Raw genomic sequence first — 18,911 nt, 5'->3', positions numbered from 1 at the left:
AGATGTCAAAGGCAGCTTCTCTGTATTTGTCCCCTCCAGTTGAAATTTCTTGAGCCTGGGAAGAACGACAAAAGGACCAAAGAGCCACTAATGTTTCAAAACCAGGAGCTAGTAAAGGAATCAGGGATCAGAGCAGCATCCTTTGGCATGAAACCATCAAAGACGCACGTCTCTTTCCCTTCATGAACTTGAGAGAGATAACTTCAGCGGCAAAAAAAAAGACCTCATTAAATTCCACAAGATGGATTTCCTTCAGGAGCTCCTCAAGCCACAGAGAACAAGCAAATTACCTTGTTTATGAGATGCTGCTGTACATATAAAAGCCATCTCTGAATTGATGGAGTGCAATTTGACCTGGGCGACAGGGGGAAGGCAGTCATACCAGAACGCCCAGTTGAGAGAGGACGGGTGGCCTTCATTCACGATTTACTATGTATTATTATTATTTATTGATTATATTTTTATCCCACTTTTTTGTCTCCAAGGAGCTTGAAGGGGCATACATGGTTCTTTCACCCCCTCCTCCTTTAATCCCCATGACAATCCTAGGAGGGAGGTCAGGCTGAGAGGCAGTGAATGCCTCAAGGTCACCCAGTGGGTGTCATGATGGCCAAGTGGGGATTTTAGCCCTCTGAGGTAGGTTCGGCCAAGAGTCAGTGACTGGCCCAAGGTCACCCAGGGAGCTTCATGATGAGCAAGCAACATCATCGGGTGGGTTTTCCCAGGACCAAGGTGAAACTGCCAAGCTCCCAACTTAGTTTTGTTGTTGTATTTTGTTAACATACTCATTGAATTGTAGAGTTGGAATGGATCCGGGAGGGTCATCTAGTCCAACCCCCTGCACTGCAGGAATCTCAACTAAAACACCCATGACAGATGGCAATCTCTGATCTTGTTACATTTATAGTACTGAAATGTTAGGGAAACGTTTTTGCACTCTTTGGTTTTGAAATGCATTCTTGCATGTAAGCCGCTTTGGCCTGATTTTTTTGAGTGGAAAAGTGGCATACAAATAAAATTACAAATGAATGATGAGCTAATGATGGTCAAGTGGGGATTTGAACCCTGGTCCCAGAGGGACGCGGGTGGCGCTGTGGGTTAAACCACAGAGCCTAGGACTTGCCGATCAGAAGGTCGGCGGTTCAAATCCCCGCAACGGGGTGAGCTCCCATTGCTCGGTCCCTGCTCCTGCCAACCTAGCAGTTCAAAAGCACGTCAAAGTGCAAATAGATAAATCAGTACCGCTCCTGCAGGAAGGTAAATGGCGTTTCCGTGCGCTGCTCTGGTTCGCCAGAAGCGGCTTAGTCATGCTGGCCACATGACCCGGAAGCTGTACGCCGGCTCCCTCAGCCAATAAAGCAAGATGAGTGCCGCAACCCCAGAGTCGGCCATGACTGGACCTAATGGTCAGGGGTTACTTTACCTTTACTACCCAGAATTCCCAGTATGCAGAGCCGGGGGGGGGGATACCTGTCCATCTCTAATGTGGGATGTAATCCTCTGGAGCAGTCAAGTACAACATTTCCTGTTTGCCTAGAGTGAACATGCAGGGAAATGTTGGTCCAGCCAGTTGAACTTCCTGTTACACCTGGTCTGGAGCATCCTTCCTTTTGCATGTGACCAGGTAGGTGGGTGTGACCCTTCCAGACCTTACAAAAGGTCCAGTCATGAAGCCACCTTCCTCTTTTTGACTCTTTTGCCTTTTGCCTCCTGGACTGCACTGCTGGCTCTCAGCTAGCCATACAGGGATATATCCAGATGGGGTAAATCCACTCCTTCTCTTTATTTGCAACTTCAAGCCTAAAGCCCACCTTCAGGAACCACACTGTGCTCTGATCGTGAGTAAACTTCTTTTTGTTACTTATGAACAAGACTGTTGTGTCTTTATTCTTTTATGAGGATTCAAAGGGATCTTAACCAGGAATAATAGAACTTACGAGACTCTAACGAATCTGCAACTAGTTTCCTGCTGTGTAAAAGGGGGAATGTACTCTGCTGCATGAATAAACTCACTAGCATGAGTTAGGAAGGGTAATATGTACAGTGGACGCTTGGGTTGCGAACGTGATCCGTGCGGGAAGCATGTTTGCAACCTGCAACGTTAGCAACCTGCAGCACCGCATCTGCGCATGCGCGGGTCACGATTTGGCACTTCTGCACATGCACATGTGCCAAAACCCAGAAGTAACCCGTTCCGCTACTTCCGGGTCCGGCGCGGTGCGCAACCTGAAATCACACAACCCGAAGCATCTGTAACCCGAGGTATGACTGTAATCAATATATTCTCACAACATTCCCACATCTAACACATCTGGATTCCCAAAGACCATTCCTTTCTCAAAGGTCTGCAATGGTGCTCTTCCATGGGTGCCCTGCCTGCAGACTCAGCTTGCCCCCTCACCCTCACAGGGGCCACCCTGTGACACCCATGCCTGGCCCCCCTGGATCTGTGCGTGCTGAACTCTGGGGCTTGATGTCCTTGTGAGGCAGCGGCCCAAGGGCAATGGACAAATTCTCATGCTCATCACAAGCAGGCAATTACTCAGCTGGGGAGGCGGGAGGCTTGGATGCTATCTGTTTGCTTAAATATTTCGCCTCTTTACATGCATTTCTTGACACTCCAACTGCCAGAAGAGATTTGGAGAGGGAACAAGAAGGGCCCCCACGTTTAGCTCCCTGGGAGCCTCCTGCCCTTTCCTTTTTTTAATGAGGGGGGAGAGAAGAGAAAAAGAGAAGAGATTTCATTGCACCAACATTGCTGCTTCTTCATAAATGTCTAGATCTTGGACAGCAGTTCTGCTACACAGCATAGTGCAAAATTGAGAAGATCCATCACTGAGAAGGTCCATTTGGGGGTGCCAAATTTTGGCCTTGCAAGGGCGCCATATTACAAAAGATTACCAAAGTCTGCCTGTGTCTTGGGAGTGGGAAGCTGGTATCAAAGGTAAAGGTAAAGGGACCCCTGACCATTAGGTCCAGTCGTGACCGACTCTGGGGTTGCGGTGCTCATCTCGCTTTATTGGCCGAGGGAGCCGGCGTACAGCTTCTGGGTCATGTGGCCAGCATGACTAAGCCGCTTCTGGCAAAACAGAGCAGCGCACGGAAATGCCGTTTACCTTCCCACCGGAGCGGTACCTATTTATCTACTTGCATTCTGAGGTGCTTTCGAACTGCTAGGTTGGCAGGAGCTGGGACCGAGCAACAGGAGCTCACCCCGTGGCAGGGATTCGAACCACCGACCTTCTGATCGGCAAGCCCTAGGCTCTGGGGTTTAACCCACAGCACCACCCGCGTCCCTGGGAAGCTGGTATTAGGATAGAATAAAAAGACTGTATGGAGCAAATCATCTAGCCGAGGAAGGGCCCCCATGCTTAATATTATTAATTTGCTTATTTCGCACATTGTTTGTCTCCTAATGTTTATACACCGCTGGTTTGTAAAAATAAAATAAAATTAAAATCTCAAAGCAGTTTGCCGAAAAGATGCCACACTCAAAGAGCGAGTTCGATTCCTGCATTGCAGAGGGTTGGACTAGATGGCTCTTGTGGTCCCCTCCAGCAATACAATTCTATGATTCTAATGAAAGTAGGATGGCTCTTATGTGACACCTGTAATTGTGGTAGAGTGGTACCTCGGGTTACATACGCTTCAGGTTACATACGCTTCAGGTTACACACTCCGCTAACCCAGAAACAGTACCTTGGGTTAAGAACTTTGCTTCAGGATAAGAACAGAAAGCGGGCTCCAGCGGCGCGGCAGCAGCAGGAGGCCCCATTAGCTAAAGTGGTGCTTCAGGTTAAGAACAGTTTCAGGTTAAGTACGGACCTCCGGAACGAATTAAGTACTTAACCCGAGGTACCACTGTATTTCCACCGATAGAAGCAGCCAAGTGGGTGCATATGGGCAAGGTGACTTCGCAGGTAGACTGGTCCCAAGTTATTAAGGGCTTTGGATACTAATTGAACACCTTGAACTTGACCCAGTAGCATTTGAAATTTTCAATTACTCTTGTTATTTTTCTTAGTGAGTATTTTATTGCTTTATCTTTTTTTGTACACCATTTTGAGGTGTGCGTGTTTTTTTCTTTGAACAATCAGGCGGTGCATAAATTTTTTGAAATAAATATTCACAGTTTTGGAAGAGAAGGGATGGAAACTGGTGCGCTGATATACTGATAAACAGAGGATATCTTTATTAGTGTACAAAGGCTTCTAAGTTTTGTGTACTGAGTTGAATAGGATCCAAAATGCAGCAGTCTGATTGGTCCTAGAACAATAGGATTCAGAATGCAGCAGTCTGATTGGTCCACAGGAGCCACCCAATCCAGCTCCAGGTGGAAGTGAATCCGCAACCTGATTGGCCTACAGGAGAATCCCGGAATTAGCCAATCACGTGGGGCCCATTGTGTAAATAATGTATATAAAGCAGACATTCTGGGGGAACTTCCATTCCTCCTCACCACTATGAGCTGAATAAAGAGCATGAAATCCACTCTCGGCTCTGAGGATATTTCACTAAGCCACCCCAAAAAGGGCACCTGCATCCAGCACTGAGTGCATATTATGGGGTACACACCCTAGAACCTTAGAATTGTTGTCCCTGAGATTAAGAGTCTCATGCTCTACCGAATGAGCCACCAAGTCTAAACCTCCAGACAAATTCTAGAATAGGGCACGCTAGGTCTTTGGAGGGGGAAAGGGGGGTTGTACAGTTTGGAACTGGTCTTTGTCAACTACAGCACCAAAAGACTTTTTTTTTTTGCCTGAGCAAGATGTAACAAAGGTTGTCCAGATTTGACCCCAGGCTTGGGTAATGAATGTCCCTTGTTCCAGGGCAGGCAGCGAATCAGTCAATGGGGCCGAGGATGTGCTAATGGAGAGGAAAACGTTCTGTCCTATCCCCCACTTGCCGTGGGGGGGGGGGAGAGGTTCTGTCGCGAGTAGAGGTGCCCGCAAACGGAGCACCGGGCCTCTGATGCGATGCAACTCTAGCATGAAATTGAGCCGCTGATTGTCTCATGCGGCGGTAACGAGAAGCATAAGATGTAATTTCTCAGGCATGCCGGATCTAATTAGAGGCTGCCCAAGGGTGACATTGCTGCCTTTTGCATCTGCTCGCCGAGCTGAGGAGGGGATCCAAATGGCCAACAAGACCCCCGGGAGAGGAGGAAGGGCTTCAGCAGAGAGTTGTCTCGCAGGTGGGCTGGGGGGTGCAAGCAGGCATTGTGTCTCCACGCACATGGGAATGCGCTCTTTGGCGAGGGGCTCACTGAAACGGCCATGTGGCAAGGCCTCCTGCTGCTCCCTCAAGTCTTCTCCAAGCGTGGCTTAAATCACAGAATCAGAACTGTCATGTAGGAAGGGAGACCAAGGTTCATGTAGTCTAGCCCTTTGCGATGCAGAAATCATAGGTAAAGACACTCTGACCGATGCCCACCCAGTATCTATTCAGAAACCTCTGATGAAGGAGAGTCCATCACCTTCCCAGGTCATATACCGTATATACTTGAGTATGTTGTTGTTGTTTAGTCGTTTAGTCGTGTCTGACTCTTCGTGACCCCCTGGACCAGAGCACGCCAGGCACTTCTGTCTTCCATTGCCTCCCGCAATTTGGTCAAACTCATGCTGGTAGCTTCGGGAACACTGTCCAACCATCTCGTCCTCTGCTGTCCCCTTCTCCTTGTGCCCTCCATCTTTCCCAACATCAGGGTCTTTTCCAGGGAGTCTTCTCTTCTCTTGAGGTGGCCAAAGTATTGGAGCCTCAGCTTCAGGATCTGTCCTTCCAGTGAGCACTCAGGGCTGATTTCCTGAAGAATGGAGAGGTTTGATCTTCTTGCAGTCCATGGGACTCTCAAGAGTCTCCTCCAGCACCATAATTCAAAAGCATCCATTCTTCGGTGATCAGCCTTCTTTATGGTCCAGCTCTCACTTCCATACATCACTACTGGGAAAACCATAGCTTAAACTATACGGGCCTTTGTTGGCAAGGTGATGTCTCTGCTTTTTAAGATGCTGTCTAGGTTTGTCATTGCTTTTCTCCCAAGATACTTGAGTATAAGCCGACCAAAATAAAAGCCGAGGCACCTAATTTTAGCACAAAAAACTGGGAAAACTTATTGACTTGAGTATAAGCTGGTTCACCACACCACAAACCTGGTGGTGGCGGCAGTGGCGGAGGAGGAACGAGCAGCCCGAAAGCAGCCCTTTGGGGCTGCTCATCCCTCCGCCACCGCCACCCGCCTCACCTGAGTATAAGCAAAGGGGGGCTTTTTCAGCATAAAAAATGTGCTGAAAAAGACGGCTTATACTTGAGTATATACGGTAATTATAAAATTGTAGAGTTGGAAGAGACCCAAAGGTCATCAAGTCCAGCTCCCACCAATGCAGGAATCTCAACTAAAGCATCCATGACAGATGGCCATCCAACCTCAACTTAACCCCCCCCCCCCATGAAGATCATTTTTTTAACAAAAACAAAACCTCCATTGAAGGAGAATCCACTACCTTCCGAGGGCGTCAGTTCCACGGTTGAACAGCTCTTACCCTCAGAAAACTCTTCCTAATGTTTAGTTAGAACCTCTTGTCTTTTGAATCCATTGGTTTGGCTCCTCGGCTTTTGAGCAGGAGAAAACAAGCTTGCTCCATCTTCCATGTGGCAGCCCTTTAGATATTTGAAGATGGCTGTCATCTCATCTCTCAGTCTTCTCCAGGTTAAACATCTCCAAGTCCTTCAACTGCTCGAATGACCGTCATCGGAGGCAGACTGACCATGAGCGTGTCTACTCTGCCTCCTTGTGCCCCCCCGTCACCCTCGATGAGCTGACCCCCCTCATCAGCTGCTCTTTGGAGCTAAAACTTACACAAGCAATAAGAACATGAATAGAAAGTGGAGTTGGCGGGACTGGCCAAATGCCCCATCCTCTGAAGAAGGAAGGCTGGGCCTTTCAGACTCCACACTCTGTGGCCTGTGATTCAGACTCGGATGCTGAACCTGAGGGATCCCAGCCTGCACAGGATTCCCCGCCTCCAGAACCATCTGAGCCGGGACTGGGGCATGAGCCTGAAGGGTCCTCACCTGTGCTGAATCCTCAGGTGCAGGCAACAGCTGAGTCCGCTCTGGAGCCTGAGGTGATGGAGGACCCATTGCCTGCAGGTGCTCCACTCCCAGCCCTGTCAGGGGAAGCTGAGGTTGCCTCTGGGTCCGGTAATCCTCCAGCCTCTGCTGAGCTGCAGAGGCTCAGGGCAGAGAGGCGGAGGGAACTAAGTTCCTGCAGGAGGAGTACTCGCCTCCAGGCCAGGAGAGGCGAGTCACCAGAGGATCAGGGCCGCCCTATGCCTCGGGGCAGATAAAAGCCGGCCAGCCCCAGTCCCAAGTTGCGGGAGCAACATAGTTGGTTGCTAGTTCCTGCCTGAACCCTGTCCTGCTTTCCTGCCTGAGCTCCTGTCCCACCCTGGCTCCCTGCTTGCAAGCCTGTTCCTGACTTCATCCGGCTCCCTGCCCTGCACCCAGCTTCAGCTACTATGGACTGCCTCCACGTTGCACCTTTGACCTCGGCCTGGACTTGGACCTCGCCTCTCGGGTTACCCACAGGACCAGCACACCTGCTAAGCAAACCTGTGCTCTTGAGTTGCCATGAAGGGATGCAGGGATGCCTTCTCATAGGACTTACCTGGATGGAGGCTGAAGTGGTGGTCACACCTGTGTCGTAGATGGTGTTGCTGTCATTGGCGTCGTATGTTGATGTCTCCATCTTGGGCGGCAAGGTGATGTGTTGAATCGGCGGGAGAGGCCGGTCCGTGCCGTTGCCAAAAGCCTGGATGGCATTTCCTGGAGAGGGAAACAGACAGCTTTACTGAAGGAACAATGAAAGCTCCTCCTTGACATCACCTCCATGCCCTTTCCTATCCGGCTTCCCGGTTGGGGACCCACCCCTCTCTGACCTGCCCATTGCTTCCTGCAGCCCCACATCAATGTCATATAATGACTGTAACCACAGGAGACGGTAACAGCGACCAACTGGATGGCAAATTCATGGAGGAGGGGGCTAGCGAGGGCTATTAGCCATGCATGAAGGCTAAGTTCTGCCTCCACAGCTGGAAGCAGCAAGCCTTCTGAATTCCATTTGCTGGAAACTCTTGTGCTCAGATCCTGCTTGCGAGTTTCTCAAAAGTGGCACATGGTATGTAATGGTGGAGAGGGCTATTGATGGCTACTAACCATAATGTGATCAGGCCAATGGCCCATCAAGACCAGCATCCTGCTCTCACAGTGGACTCGATGGGCCATTGGTCTGATCACATTAAGGTTAGTAGCCATCAATAGCCCTCTCCACCATTACATGTGGCTCTCTCTCTCTCTCTCTCTCTCTCTCTCTCTCACACACACACACACACACACACACACACACACATACATGCATGAGGCTCCACGGTGTTTGAGAACAGCACTAACCTCCCTCTGGCCAACTTCTACTCTGGGGACCACAGAATGACTTACGCAGGCAGGGGTTTTCCATGAAGTCCTTCAGGAACTTCTCACACTCTTCCTCCATGTTGCCACTGCCCCGGCAGGAGCACGACGGGGACACAACGAGGTTGGCAGTGCTGGAGTCGACATAGTTGGGTGTCATGTCCAACCCTGTCCAAGAAGGGAGAGGGTAAAGCTTGAGTCTGCCACCTCCTACACAAAGGTAAAGGTAGAGGGACCCCTGACCATTAGGTCCAGTCGTGGCTGACTCTGGGGTTGCGGTGCTCATCTTGCTTTATTGGCCAAGGGAGCTGGCGTACAGCTTCCGGGTCATGTGGCCAGCATGACTAAGCCGCTTCTGGCAAACCAGAGCAGCGCATGGAAACGCTGTTTACCTTCCCACTGAAGCAGTACCTATTTATCTACAGTGGTACCTCAGGTTACATACGCTTCAGGTTACAGACTCCGCTAACCCAGAAATAGTGCTTCGGGTTAAGAACTTTGCTTCAGGATAAGAACAGAAATCATGCTCCGGCAGCACGGCGGCAGCAGGAGGCCCCATTAGCTAAAGAACAGTTTCAGGTTAAGAACAGTTTCAGGTTAAGAACGGAACTCCGGAACGAATGAAGTACTTAACCCGAGGTACCACTGTACTTGCACTTTGATGTGCTTTCGAACTGCTAGGTTGGCAGGAGCAGGGACTGAGCAACAGGAGCTCACCCCGTCGTGGGAATTCAAACTGCCGCCTTCTGATCGGCAAGTCCTAGGCTCTGGGGTTTAACCCACAGCGCCACCCATGTCCCCCCCCCCTACACACAGAGGGATGGGCAAATGCCACCGTCTTTTTAATTCCTTTCTCAAAACCCTGCCCCATTTGTCCAGCGCATATCAGGTACTGGACCCCCAAGGTTCAATTTAAGCATCAGTGTGTATCTCAGAGACCCAGCTCTGGGCTGCACCATGATATTGTGGGAGACTGCAGTCAAACAGAGCTACGCATGACTCCTAGTTAGTACATTAAGGGGTTAAGGACTACGTTGTATTGCTAGATAGACTCTGTTAAGTCATGCCCTTCTCCAAAGAGGAAACAAAGATTGTTTCCTCCTCCTTTATGCCATGGGCTTAAGCTACCTCTACACTTAGACCACATGTCTGACTCTGGCTGCATTTTCTACCCAAGACTATTTTGCCGGTATTATCCCTGCATGGAACAATGCATGACTGAGACCTTGCATCTGCAAGCAGAGCATTTTAAACTTACTTAACATAGAATCGTGGAATTGCATTGCAGGGACCCCAAGAGTCATCTAGTCCAACCCCTGCAATGCAGGAACCTCAACTAAAGCATCCTCAACAGATGGCCATCCAGGCTCTGCTTTAGAATGCCCAGTGAAGAAGATTCCACCACCTCCTGAAGGAATCCATTCCACTGGTAAACAGCTCCTACTGTCAGAAAGTTCTTCCTGATGATCAGTCAGAATCTCCTTTCTTGTAACTTGAATCCATTGGTTTGAGTCCTCCCCTCCAGAGCAGGAGAAAACAAGCTTGCTCCATCTTCCGTGTGACAGCCCTTGAGATATTTGAAGATGGCTATCACATCCCATCAGATGGTCTTTTCATTGCAAGAGGGGCAGAAAGAGGTCAGCTGCTGTGTGCAGCTAATTGGGATAAGAAAGGTCCATGAACCTAAATTCCTAATGTTGTTCTGCTGCACAAGCTGTGACTTGATAGCCTCAGGTAGGAGCCGAGGAGGGAGGTGGATGGAAGCCTTTCTGTTTTGCCTCAAGTGACAAAATTCACAATGGGGCAACATGCAATTCTATATTGGATTGCCTTCCCATATCAGATTATACATGGCTGAGTAAAATCTGATTTTGGGGGTGGGGTGGGGTGGGAGAGTACAAACCACTATTTTAATGAGGAATCCAACTGTAGACTTGGAAGGTGTGGGAATGTTCAGGGAGGCAGGAGAGGATACATTGTTTAATAATATCCTTCCTAACTTGCGCTAGCAAGTTCTGTAACTTAGCAGAGTTTTACATCCCCCTTTTAAACACACAGAAGTTAGCTTCTTGCAAGCTTGTTTAAGCTTCTCAATATAAGATTCCTTGTAATTTCCCTTATATTCCTCTTAAAAAGAATAGACATGACACAATCTTGTGCAACCTATATAAAAGAAGTTTACTCACACATTCAGTTGACAGATGGATCCCTGAAGGCAAACTTAGTTACAGAGTATATACATGTGGGACTATCCCATATGGAGATAATCTCTTTGTTGGCTAAAAGCCAACAGAGCATCTCTAGCTAAAAAAACTGCTGGTCTTGTGACGGAGAAGGCAAAAAGAAGAAAGAAGGGGGGCTGCATGCCCTGTGCTTTTGTTACCTGCACAGGTAAGGTCATGCCCACCTCTAGTCACATGCTAAAGGAAGTTTGTCCCAGCCCAGGAGGAAACAGGACGTTCCAACTGGCTGAACCAAACATCCCCTTGCATGTCCACTCTAGGAAAACTAGGAATGTTGTACTTGACTGCTATCTATGTATCACAAAAGGGATGTCATGTGGACACTGCCAAAAATAAAAATAAAAGACACAACAAGCAGTTTCAACACAGCATTAGCTTCAGTGTGGATGAGCCTATTAATGCTACTCACCTATTAGGCCTGCGTAAGAACCAAGACAAGCCTGGTAATTGTCCCCAGGGCAGCTGGTCAGTGACTGGAAAGAGGCTTGGCAATTCGTGTGGAAATCTGCCAGTCTTGACCTGATGACAAAGACAATGGAAGAAAGGGGAAGGAAAGTTAAAATATTGCCCTGCTCAAGAAGTAGCAAGCTGTTTATGAGAGTCAGGGTGAAGGGAAGAGAGAGGAGATGAAGGGAACTATGGTATTGCCAAATCCTGGAAGACCTTTAATCTTAGTGCCATGGTACCTTGGTTGTCAAACTTAATCCGTTCCGGAAGCCCGTTCCAAAACCAAGGCGTGCTTTTCCATAGAAAGTAACGCAAAATGGATTAATCCGTTCCAGACTTTTAAAAACAACCCCTAAAACAGCCATTTGACATGAGTTTTACTATCTAATGCAGCAAACTTTTTCAGTAGGGGGCCGGTCCACTGTACCTCAGACCTTTTGCAGGCTGGACTGTATTATGGGGAAAAAATGAACGAATTCCCATGCCCCGCAAATAACCCAGAGATGCATTTTAAATAAAAGGGCACATTCTACTCATGTAAAAACATGCTGATTCCCGGACCATCTGCAGTCCGGATTTAAAAGGCGATTGGGCCGGATTCAGCCCCCGGGCTTTAGTTTGCCTACCCATGATCTAACGAGATCACTGATCCATAAAATGAAAGGAATAAACGACATACTGCAGTCACACAATCAATCAGTCAGTAGCTGAACTGGGTTCCACACAGGCACAAAAACAAAAGAGCCGCAAAAACAAAAATGCAAAATAGCAGCAAAAACAGACAGACCTCAGCGTAACACTCAAAACGGAGCACGTTCAGCTCCCGAAAACAGTTCGCAATCCAGAACACTTATTTCTGGGTTTGCAGTGTTTGGGTTCCAAGTTGTTTGAGTACCAAGGCGTTTGAGAACCAAGGTACCACCGTAATTTGGATTGCTGGTATTCAAGGGTTTGAAAATGGTCCTTCTTGAAAAGGTATCTCATAAACAAAGTAACTAAAGGGCAGGGTTTGACTGGCCTTCTTTTTGCTATATATAATAGAATCATAGGTAAAGGTAAAGGTACCCCTGCCCGTACGGGCCAGTCGTGACAGACTCTGGGGTTGCGCGCCCATCTCGCTCAAGAGGCCGGGAGCCAGCGCTGTCTGGAGACACTTCCGGGTCACGTGGCCAGCATGACTAAGCAGCATTTGGCGAGCCAGCACCAGCGCCGCACACGGAAACGCCGTTTACCTTCCCGCTATAAAGCGGTACCTATTTATCTACTTGCACTTAGGGGTGCTTTTGAACTGCTAGGTGGGCAGGAGCTGGGACCGAAAGATGGGAGCTCACCCCACCGCGGTGATTTGAACCGCCGACCATACGATCAGCAAGCACTAGGCGCTGAGGTTTTACCCACAGCGCCACCCGCGTCCCGTAATAGAATCATAGAATTGCATATTTGAAAGGGACCCCAAATATTGTCTAGCCCAGTTCCCTGCAATGCAGGAATCACAGCTAAAGCATCCCTAACAGATGTCCAACCACTGATTAAAAAACTGAAATGAAGGAGAGTTCACCACCTTACCATAAGAAAGTTCGTTCATATGGCATGGTTTTATTTCTTATACAAATATTGAGGCACATGGTCACTCAGTGCCACCAGCATACGCAAATGTCTGACTCATTTAAGCATATACAAAACTTTGGACACATCTACACAGCTGCAAATAAAACATTTAAAATGTGTTGTAAAGAGCAATGTACAAATGTGACACTAGGTGGCGATAGTGAGCTATGCAAAATTCAATACCTTTTTCAAAACCTTTTTTTAGAAAAAAAGCATGATCACAGTGTTTTGTTATATGTGTGTAGATTCCACCTTTTATTCTCAGTAATGATGGAACTCATAGATGAAGAATACTTTAATTTTTATAAATCTTTTTGTTTTTTAAAAAGGAGTATTTTTGTGAGTTAATACTTTATTATGCCTTTGGAGCTATGTGACATCTTTAACTATGATTCCTGCTTTGCAAGGTTCAAATTAGATGACTCTTTGGGTCCCTTTCCATCTCTACAATTCTATGATTTTATTATCTTTGTACTTTTGTCCTTCCAGGCTTTACGGTTTACATTTCTGACTCTCTCTTTTTGCCCATTTGTTACGTTTGCACTTTTGGCTGTAGTCCGCAAATAAAATAGAATAAAGAATAAAGGCAGTCAAGGGTCTGAACGGCTGCAGGAGGTGGTCATCATGTCACAAGTCATATTCCCAACTCTTTTGTGGCTCTTCCTGGACCTCACACCGTGAGCGAGAGAAGGCAGAGAAAGCTGCCAGGAAGATCTATGTCCGAGATGACCACGGAGGCGTGAAGACCATCACCCAGGGAAGCACAGAAACTAGAGCGGGGCTGAAATGACTCACAGCTTTTCATAAATTTTTCTGGCAGTGCAAAAAAGAAAAAAAGGCACTCTTAGCATTTGGTCCCCACGTCCTTCTTGTGAAATTATGCACTTCCTTCGTTGACAACTGGCTGTCTTTTCTCTCAGTTAACCCTCAGTGACATCTTCACGCGGCCAAATTGAATTGGCTTTGCAGCGTTGTGGCATCTCGTTCGCTGCATAGAATCAGAGAACTGAATCATAGAACTGCAAGGTTTGGACAGGACCCCAAAGGCCAGCTAGCCCAACCCCCTGCGGTGCAGGAAACACAGCTAAGGAATCCCTGACAGATGGCCAGCCCACCTATCTTTATAAACGTCCAACGAAGGAGAGGTCACCGTCTTGCGAGTGAGTCCACTGCAGAACAGCTCATACCATCAAGAAGTTCTTCATAAGAATAAGAATAAGAATAAGAATAAGAATAAGAATAAGAATAATTTATTTGCACTTTACCCATCTGGCTGGGCCTCCCCAGCCGCTCTGAGAGGCTTCCAACAAAGATGTCACACGTTAAAAACTTCCCTAAACAGGGCTGCCTTCAGATGTCTTCTAAATGTCAGGTACAGTGGTATCTCGGGTTAAGTACTTAATTCGTTCCGGAGGTCTGTTCTTAACCTGAAACTGTTCTTAACCTGAAGCACCACTTTAGCTAATGGGGCCTCCTGCTGCCGCCACGCCGCGAAGCACAATTTCTGTTCTCATCCTGAAGCAAAGTTCTTAACCTGAAGCACTATTTCTGGGTTAGCGGAGTCTGTAACCTGAAGCGTATGTAACCTGAGGTACCACTGTAGTTGTTTATCCCTTTGACATCTGATGGGAGGGCGTTCCACAGGGCGGGCGCCACTACCGAGAAGGCCCTATGTCTGGTTCCCTGTAACCTCACTTCTTGCAGTGAGGGAACCGCCAGAAGGCCCTCGGAGCTGGACCTCGGTGTCCGGGCTGAATGATGGGGGTGGAGGCGCTCCTTCAGGGATAATGGGCCGAGGCCGTTTAGGGCTTTAAAGGTCAGCACCAACACTTTGAATTGTGCTCGGAAACGTACTGTGTTTAGACACGGTCGCCTATATCCTTTTCACATGTACCGCTGTCAAACCAGGTGTCTCCTCTCCCTACATTCTATTTGTGGATCTCTCTATTCCTATCTAAGTGGAGAACTTTACATTTAAAACCTATTGGTTTTGAACCAATAAATAATCACATAATTCAACACACCTGCTTGGAGGAAGCCTTTTAATCTGTGTGTCTGGGAAGTTATGTGCGTTTCATTTCGCTGGCGTTGACCTCACAGCTCTCTCTTCCTCCACCCCATCAAGAAAGAAACTTGCACCCCTATTTAATCCAGATAACACTGAACCCCCTTTTAATGTGTCCAGTAAATGTATGGCGTGCATTGTGGAGTGACCAGTTTAACTACATGGTTTGGTGAAGAAGCACCTCCTTCTGCCCAAATCTTCCAGCAATTCAGCCTGTTGGCATTTCATAGGTATTTCATCGTCTTCGCGGCGATACAGGGCAGGCTGGCAATGCTAAAATCCTGGCCTGCGCTGCTGAGTTTGACATGTTCTCTCTGCCTCTCGCTGGAGCCTGGGCGCGCTGGTGTCTTGAGGCATCTCCTGCTGGAAAGCTGGCATGTTCTGGGCAGGTAATGAAGCAAGAGAATCGATGGGTTTTCACCCTTCTTCACTTTGAGGGAGGCTCCAGGGTGGGGGCAGGGAAGGTGCTGTGGCCGCAGCAGGAGAAGGGGGGGGGCATTTAAAAAGCAGAGACATCACCTTGCCAACAAAGGTCCGTAAAGCTATGGTTCTCCCAGTAGTGATGTATGGAAGTGAGAGCTGGACCATAAAAAAGGCTGATTGCCAAAGAATTGATGCTTTTGAATTCTGGTGCTGGAGGAGACTCTTGAGAGTCCCATGGACTGCAAGAAGATCCAACCTCTCCATTCTGAAGGAAATCAGCCCTGAGTGCTCACTGGAAGGACAGATCCTGAAGCTGAGGCTCCAATACTTTGGCCACCTCATGAGAAGAGAAGACTCCCTGGAAAAGACCCTGATGTTGGGAAAGATGTAGGGCACAAGGAGAAGGTGACGACAGAGGACGAGATGGTTGGACAGTGTTCTCAAAGCTACCAGCATGAGTTTGACCAAACGGCGGAAGGCAGTGGAAGACAGGAGTGCCTGGTGCGCTCTGGTCCATGGGGTCACAAAGAGTCGGACACAACTAAACGACTAAACAACAACAACAACATTTCATTTGCAGCCCCTTCGTGGGGCCAGGCTGGGCACCAGCAAGACACTGGGAGCACTGCTTATCTTTCTTAGTCGGTCGTGAATACTACTATTCCGGATAACCCTTTTTAGAGGGTAGGGGCAGCAGGGGTGAGTTTATGGAAATAAAATGCTTGGGAACCATTGAGAGGTAAATATCAGCCTGTAATATGAGTCTACCATATACAGTTGGTATAAGGATTTCTGGCATCACGCTTGTAAGAGATGTTCAGTGCCTGCATAGGACAAGGCCACCTAAATACTAAGGAAGCTTCTTCTTATTTTGCTCCTAGGCTGAAACCTGCTTTGTCCAGGCAGGCGGGTAGAATTATGAATAGTTATTTCTTTGTTTAACCACAGGCTAAAGGAAGCACACAAAGAATAAGCAATATTCCAGGTGGAATATATGGCTTGGTCCTTATATATGGCTTAAATCAAGGCTATCTGAAAGACTCTGTTCCCTCATAAGAACCTGCCCGGGTTTTGAGATCTTCGGGAGAGTCCCTTCTCTCGGTCCTGCCACTCTCCCAGGCACACTTGGTGGGGATGCAGGAGAGGGCCTTCTCGGTGACTGCTCCCAGACTTTGGAACTCCCTCCCTAGAGAAGCCAGACTGGCTCCCTCCTTGCTGTCCCTTTGCCGGCAGCTGAAGACTTCCCAAACAGGCATTTGGGAGCTGACTTCTTTTAAGGAAGGAGATGGCACTGTGCTTCTCTCCCTCTCTCTCTCTCTCTCTCTGTATAAATGTTGTTGTTTTTTAATGATTTCCCCCCTGTCTTTTAAGCTGTTCTTATTTTGATCTATAAAGGGACGCAGGTGGCACTGTGGGTTAAACCACAGAGCCTAGGACTTGCCCATCAGAAGGTCGGCAGTTCGAATCCCCGCAACGGGGTGAGCTCCTGTTGTTCGGTCCCAGCTCCTGTCAACCTAGCAGTTCGAAAGCATGTCAAAGTGCAAGTAGATAAATAGGTACCATTCCGGCGGGAAGGTAAACGGCGTTTCCGCGCGCTGCTCTGGTTCGCCAGAAGTGGCTTAGTCATGCTGGCCACATGACCTGGAAGCTGTATGCTGGCTCCCTCGGCCAGTAAAGCGAGATGAGCGCCGCAACCCCAGAGTCAGTCACGACTGGACCTAATGGTCAGGAGTCCCTTTACCTATTTTAATCTATAAGCATCCTTGAGGTCCATGTCAAGGGAAAAGGTGGGGTATAATCAATCAATCAATCAATCAATCAATCAATCAACCCCCTGGTGTAAATCTGGAGAAATAGTACATGTTGCATTTTCACAGATTCATTCCCTGGGTGGGTATCTCAGTGCTCAGGTTCTGCTGCATCCCTGATCCCAGGATCAGAGTCGGTCGCATCAATTGCCCCAGGAAGCGTCACAAGCTCGTTGCCAACAAGGAGAGAAATTTGTCACACACACCCCCACTGGGTCCTGCTCCTGGCTTGTAGCATCCTCCAAGGCAAATGTTATTCTTTGCACAATACATGACAGGCCAGCTGGTAATCTTTCCGTAATATCCAAGCCAGATGTCGCTCTTTCCATTAGGCACAATGAATTCACAGTTATTGGATGAGATTTTAACTGCCAGGAATAAACCTTCCTGGAGCCATTCCAGGGCTTCTCAGGTTTCCATCTTTCAAGTGCCTCAGTCGGGAGCCCTGGGCCAAGTCCCTGGGTGTGGTGGCATGGAGAAGTCAAGCCAAGCTGCCACTGAAGCACTCCTGGGGCAGGCAGGTGGTCCCGTCCAGGCTTCAAAGCTGAAGGGGGACCTGGCTGAGGTTCTGGAAAACGGGATTAATGCTGAAGGGAGGCCAGGAGGCCAGGAGAAGAGTCCAAGAACTTGGTTGGGTTCCTTTCCTGAAATACTTTTGAGAAAGGTATAAAGAAAAACAGATGAAAAACGCAGGCTGCTTTCCAAAGGCTCCATTTCAAAATTAAATCTCCCAGTTGTTCCTCTTTGATGAACTCATTACATGAATGTACTTTCCTTCTGGAACCATTTGACTTGGCCGGGACTTGCTGAGAATGTCTCCTTGGCAAACAAAGAGCACACATCGCTCAAAGTGGCTGGATCCCCAGACCTCTGTCATGGGACAGGGCCATGATCAAGCGCTGGCCTAATTTGCAGAACCCCCCGAGCTTCCCCTGGCATTTATTTTTATTTATTTATTGCATTTCTGTCCCACCTTCTTTGCCAAGAAGCTGAAGATGGCCCTCATAGAGCCAGTGTGGTGTAGTGGTTAAGAGCGGTAGTCTCGTAATCTGGTGAACCGGGTTCGCCTCTCCGCTGCTCTACATGCAGCTGCTGGGTGACCTTGGGCTAGTCACACTTCTCTGAAGTCTCTCAACCTCACTCACCTCACAGAGTGTTTGTTGTGGGGGAGGAAGGGAAAGGAGAATGTTAGCTGCTTTGAGACTCCTTAAAGGTAAAGGGACCCCTGACCATTAGGTCCAGTCGTGACTGACTCTGGAGTTGTGGCGCTCATCTCGCTTTATTGGCCGAGGGAGCCAGCGTACAGCTTCCAGGTAATGTGGCCAGCATGACTAAGCCACTTCTGGCAAACCAGAGCAGCGCACGGAAACGCCATTTACCTTCCCACTGGAGCGGTACCTATCTATCTACTTGCACTTTGACGTGCTTTCGAACTGCTAGGTTGGCAGGAGCTAGGACCAAACAACAGGAGCTCACCCCATCGTGGGGATTCAAACCACTGACCCTCTGATCGGCAACTCTGTGGTTTAACCCACAGCGCCACCCGCGTCCCTTTGAGACTCCTTAGGGTAGTGATAAAGCGGGATATCAAATCCAAACTCTTCTTCCATTCTTCTCTCCCTCCACATTTTATCCCCCAGACAACCCCATGAAGTAGGCTAGGCTGAGAGGCACTGACTGGCCCAAGGCCACCCTGTGGGCTTCATGGCTGAATGGGGACATCAGAACCCTGGTCTCTCCCTAGTCCAACCACTACACAACACTGGCTCTCAACCATGGAGCCAGACAGGAGTTGAAGTTACAATCTCCTTGTCCATAGTCAGATGCGTTATCCCTTACACCTCTGGT

The 18,911-nt window shown here is 48.4% G+C and overlaps 1 protein-coding gene across 1 annotated transcript in view; it reads right to left on the bottom strand.

Moving 5' to 3' along the window:
* The window catches only part of GFRA2 (GDNF family receptor alpha 2), an 83,025-nt gene that overhangs the window by 4,265 nt on the left and 59,849 nt on the right, over window positions 1–18,911 (bottom strand). The window contains exons 5-7 of the mRNA XM_083629542.1: window positions 11,122–11,231; window positions 8,497–8,637; window positions 7,670–7,827 (exon numbers count right to left, since the gene is read on the bottom strand). Of these exons, the coding sequence (XP_083485668.1) occupies window positions 7,670–7,827; window positions 8,497–8,637; window positions 11,122–11,231 (409 nt within the window). The remainder of the gene's footprint in view (window positions 1–7,669; window positions 7,828–8,496; window positions 8,638–11,121; window positions 11,232–18,911) is intronic.

Source organism: Podarcis filfolensis (assembly GCF_964270895.1).
Source record: "Podarcis filfolensis genome assembly, chromosome: 8".
Lineage (NCBI taxonomy): Eukaryota > Metazoa > Chordata > Lepidosauria > Squamata > Lacertidae > Podarcis > Podarcis filfolensis.
This window is presented reverse-complemented; position numbering and strand designations above follow the sequence as displayed.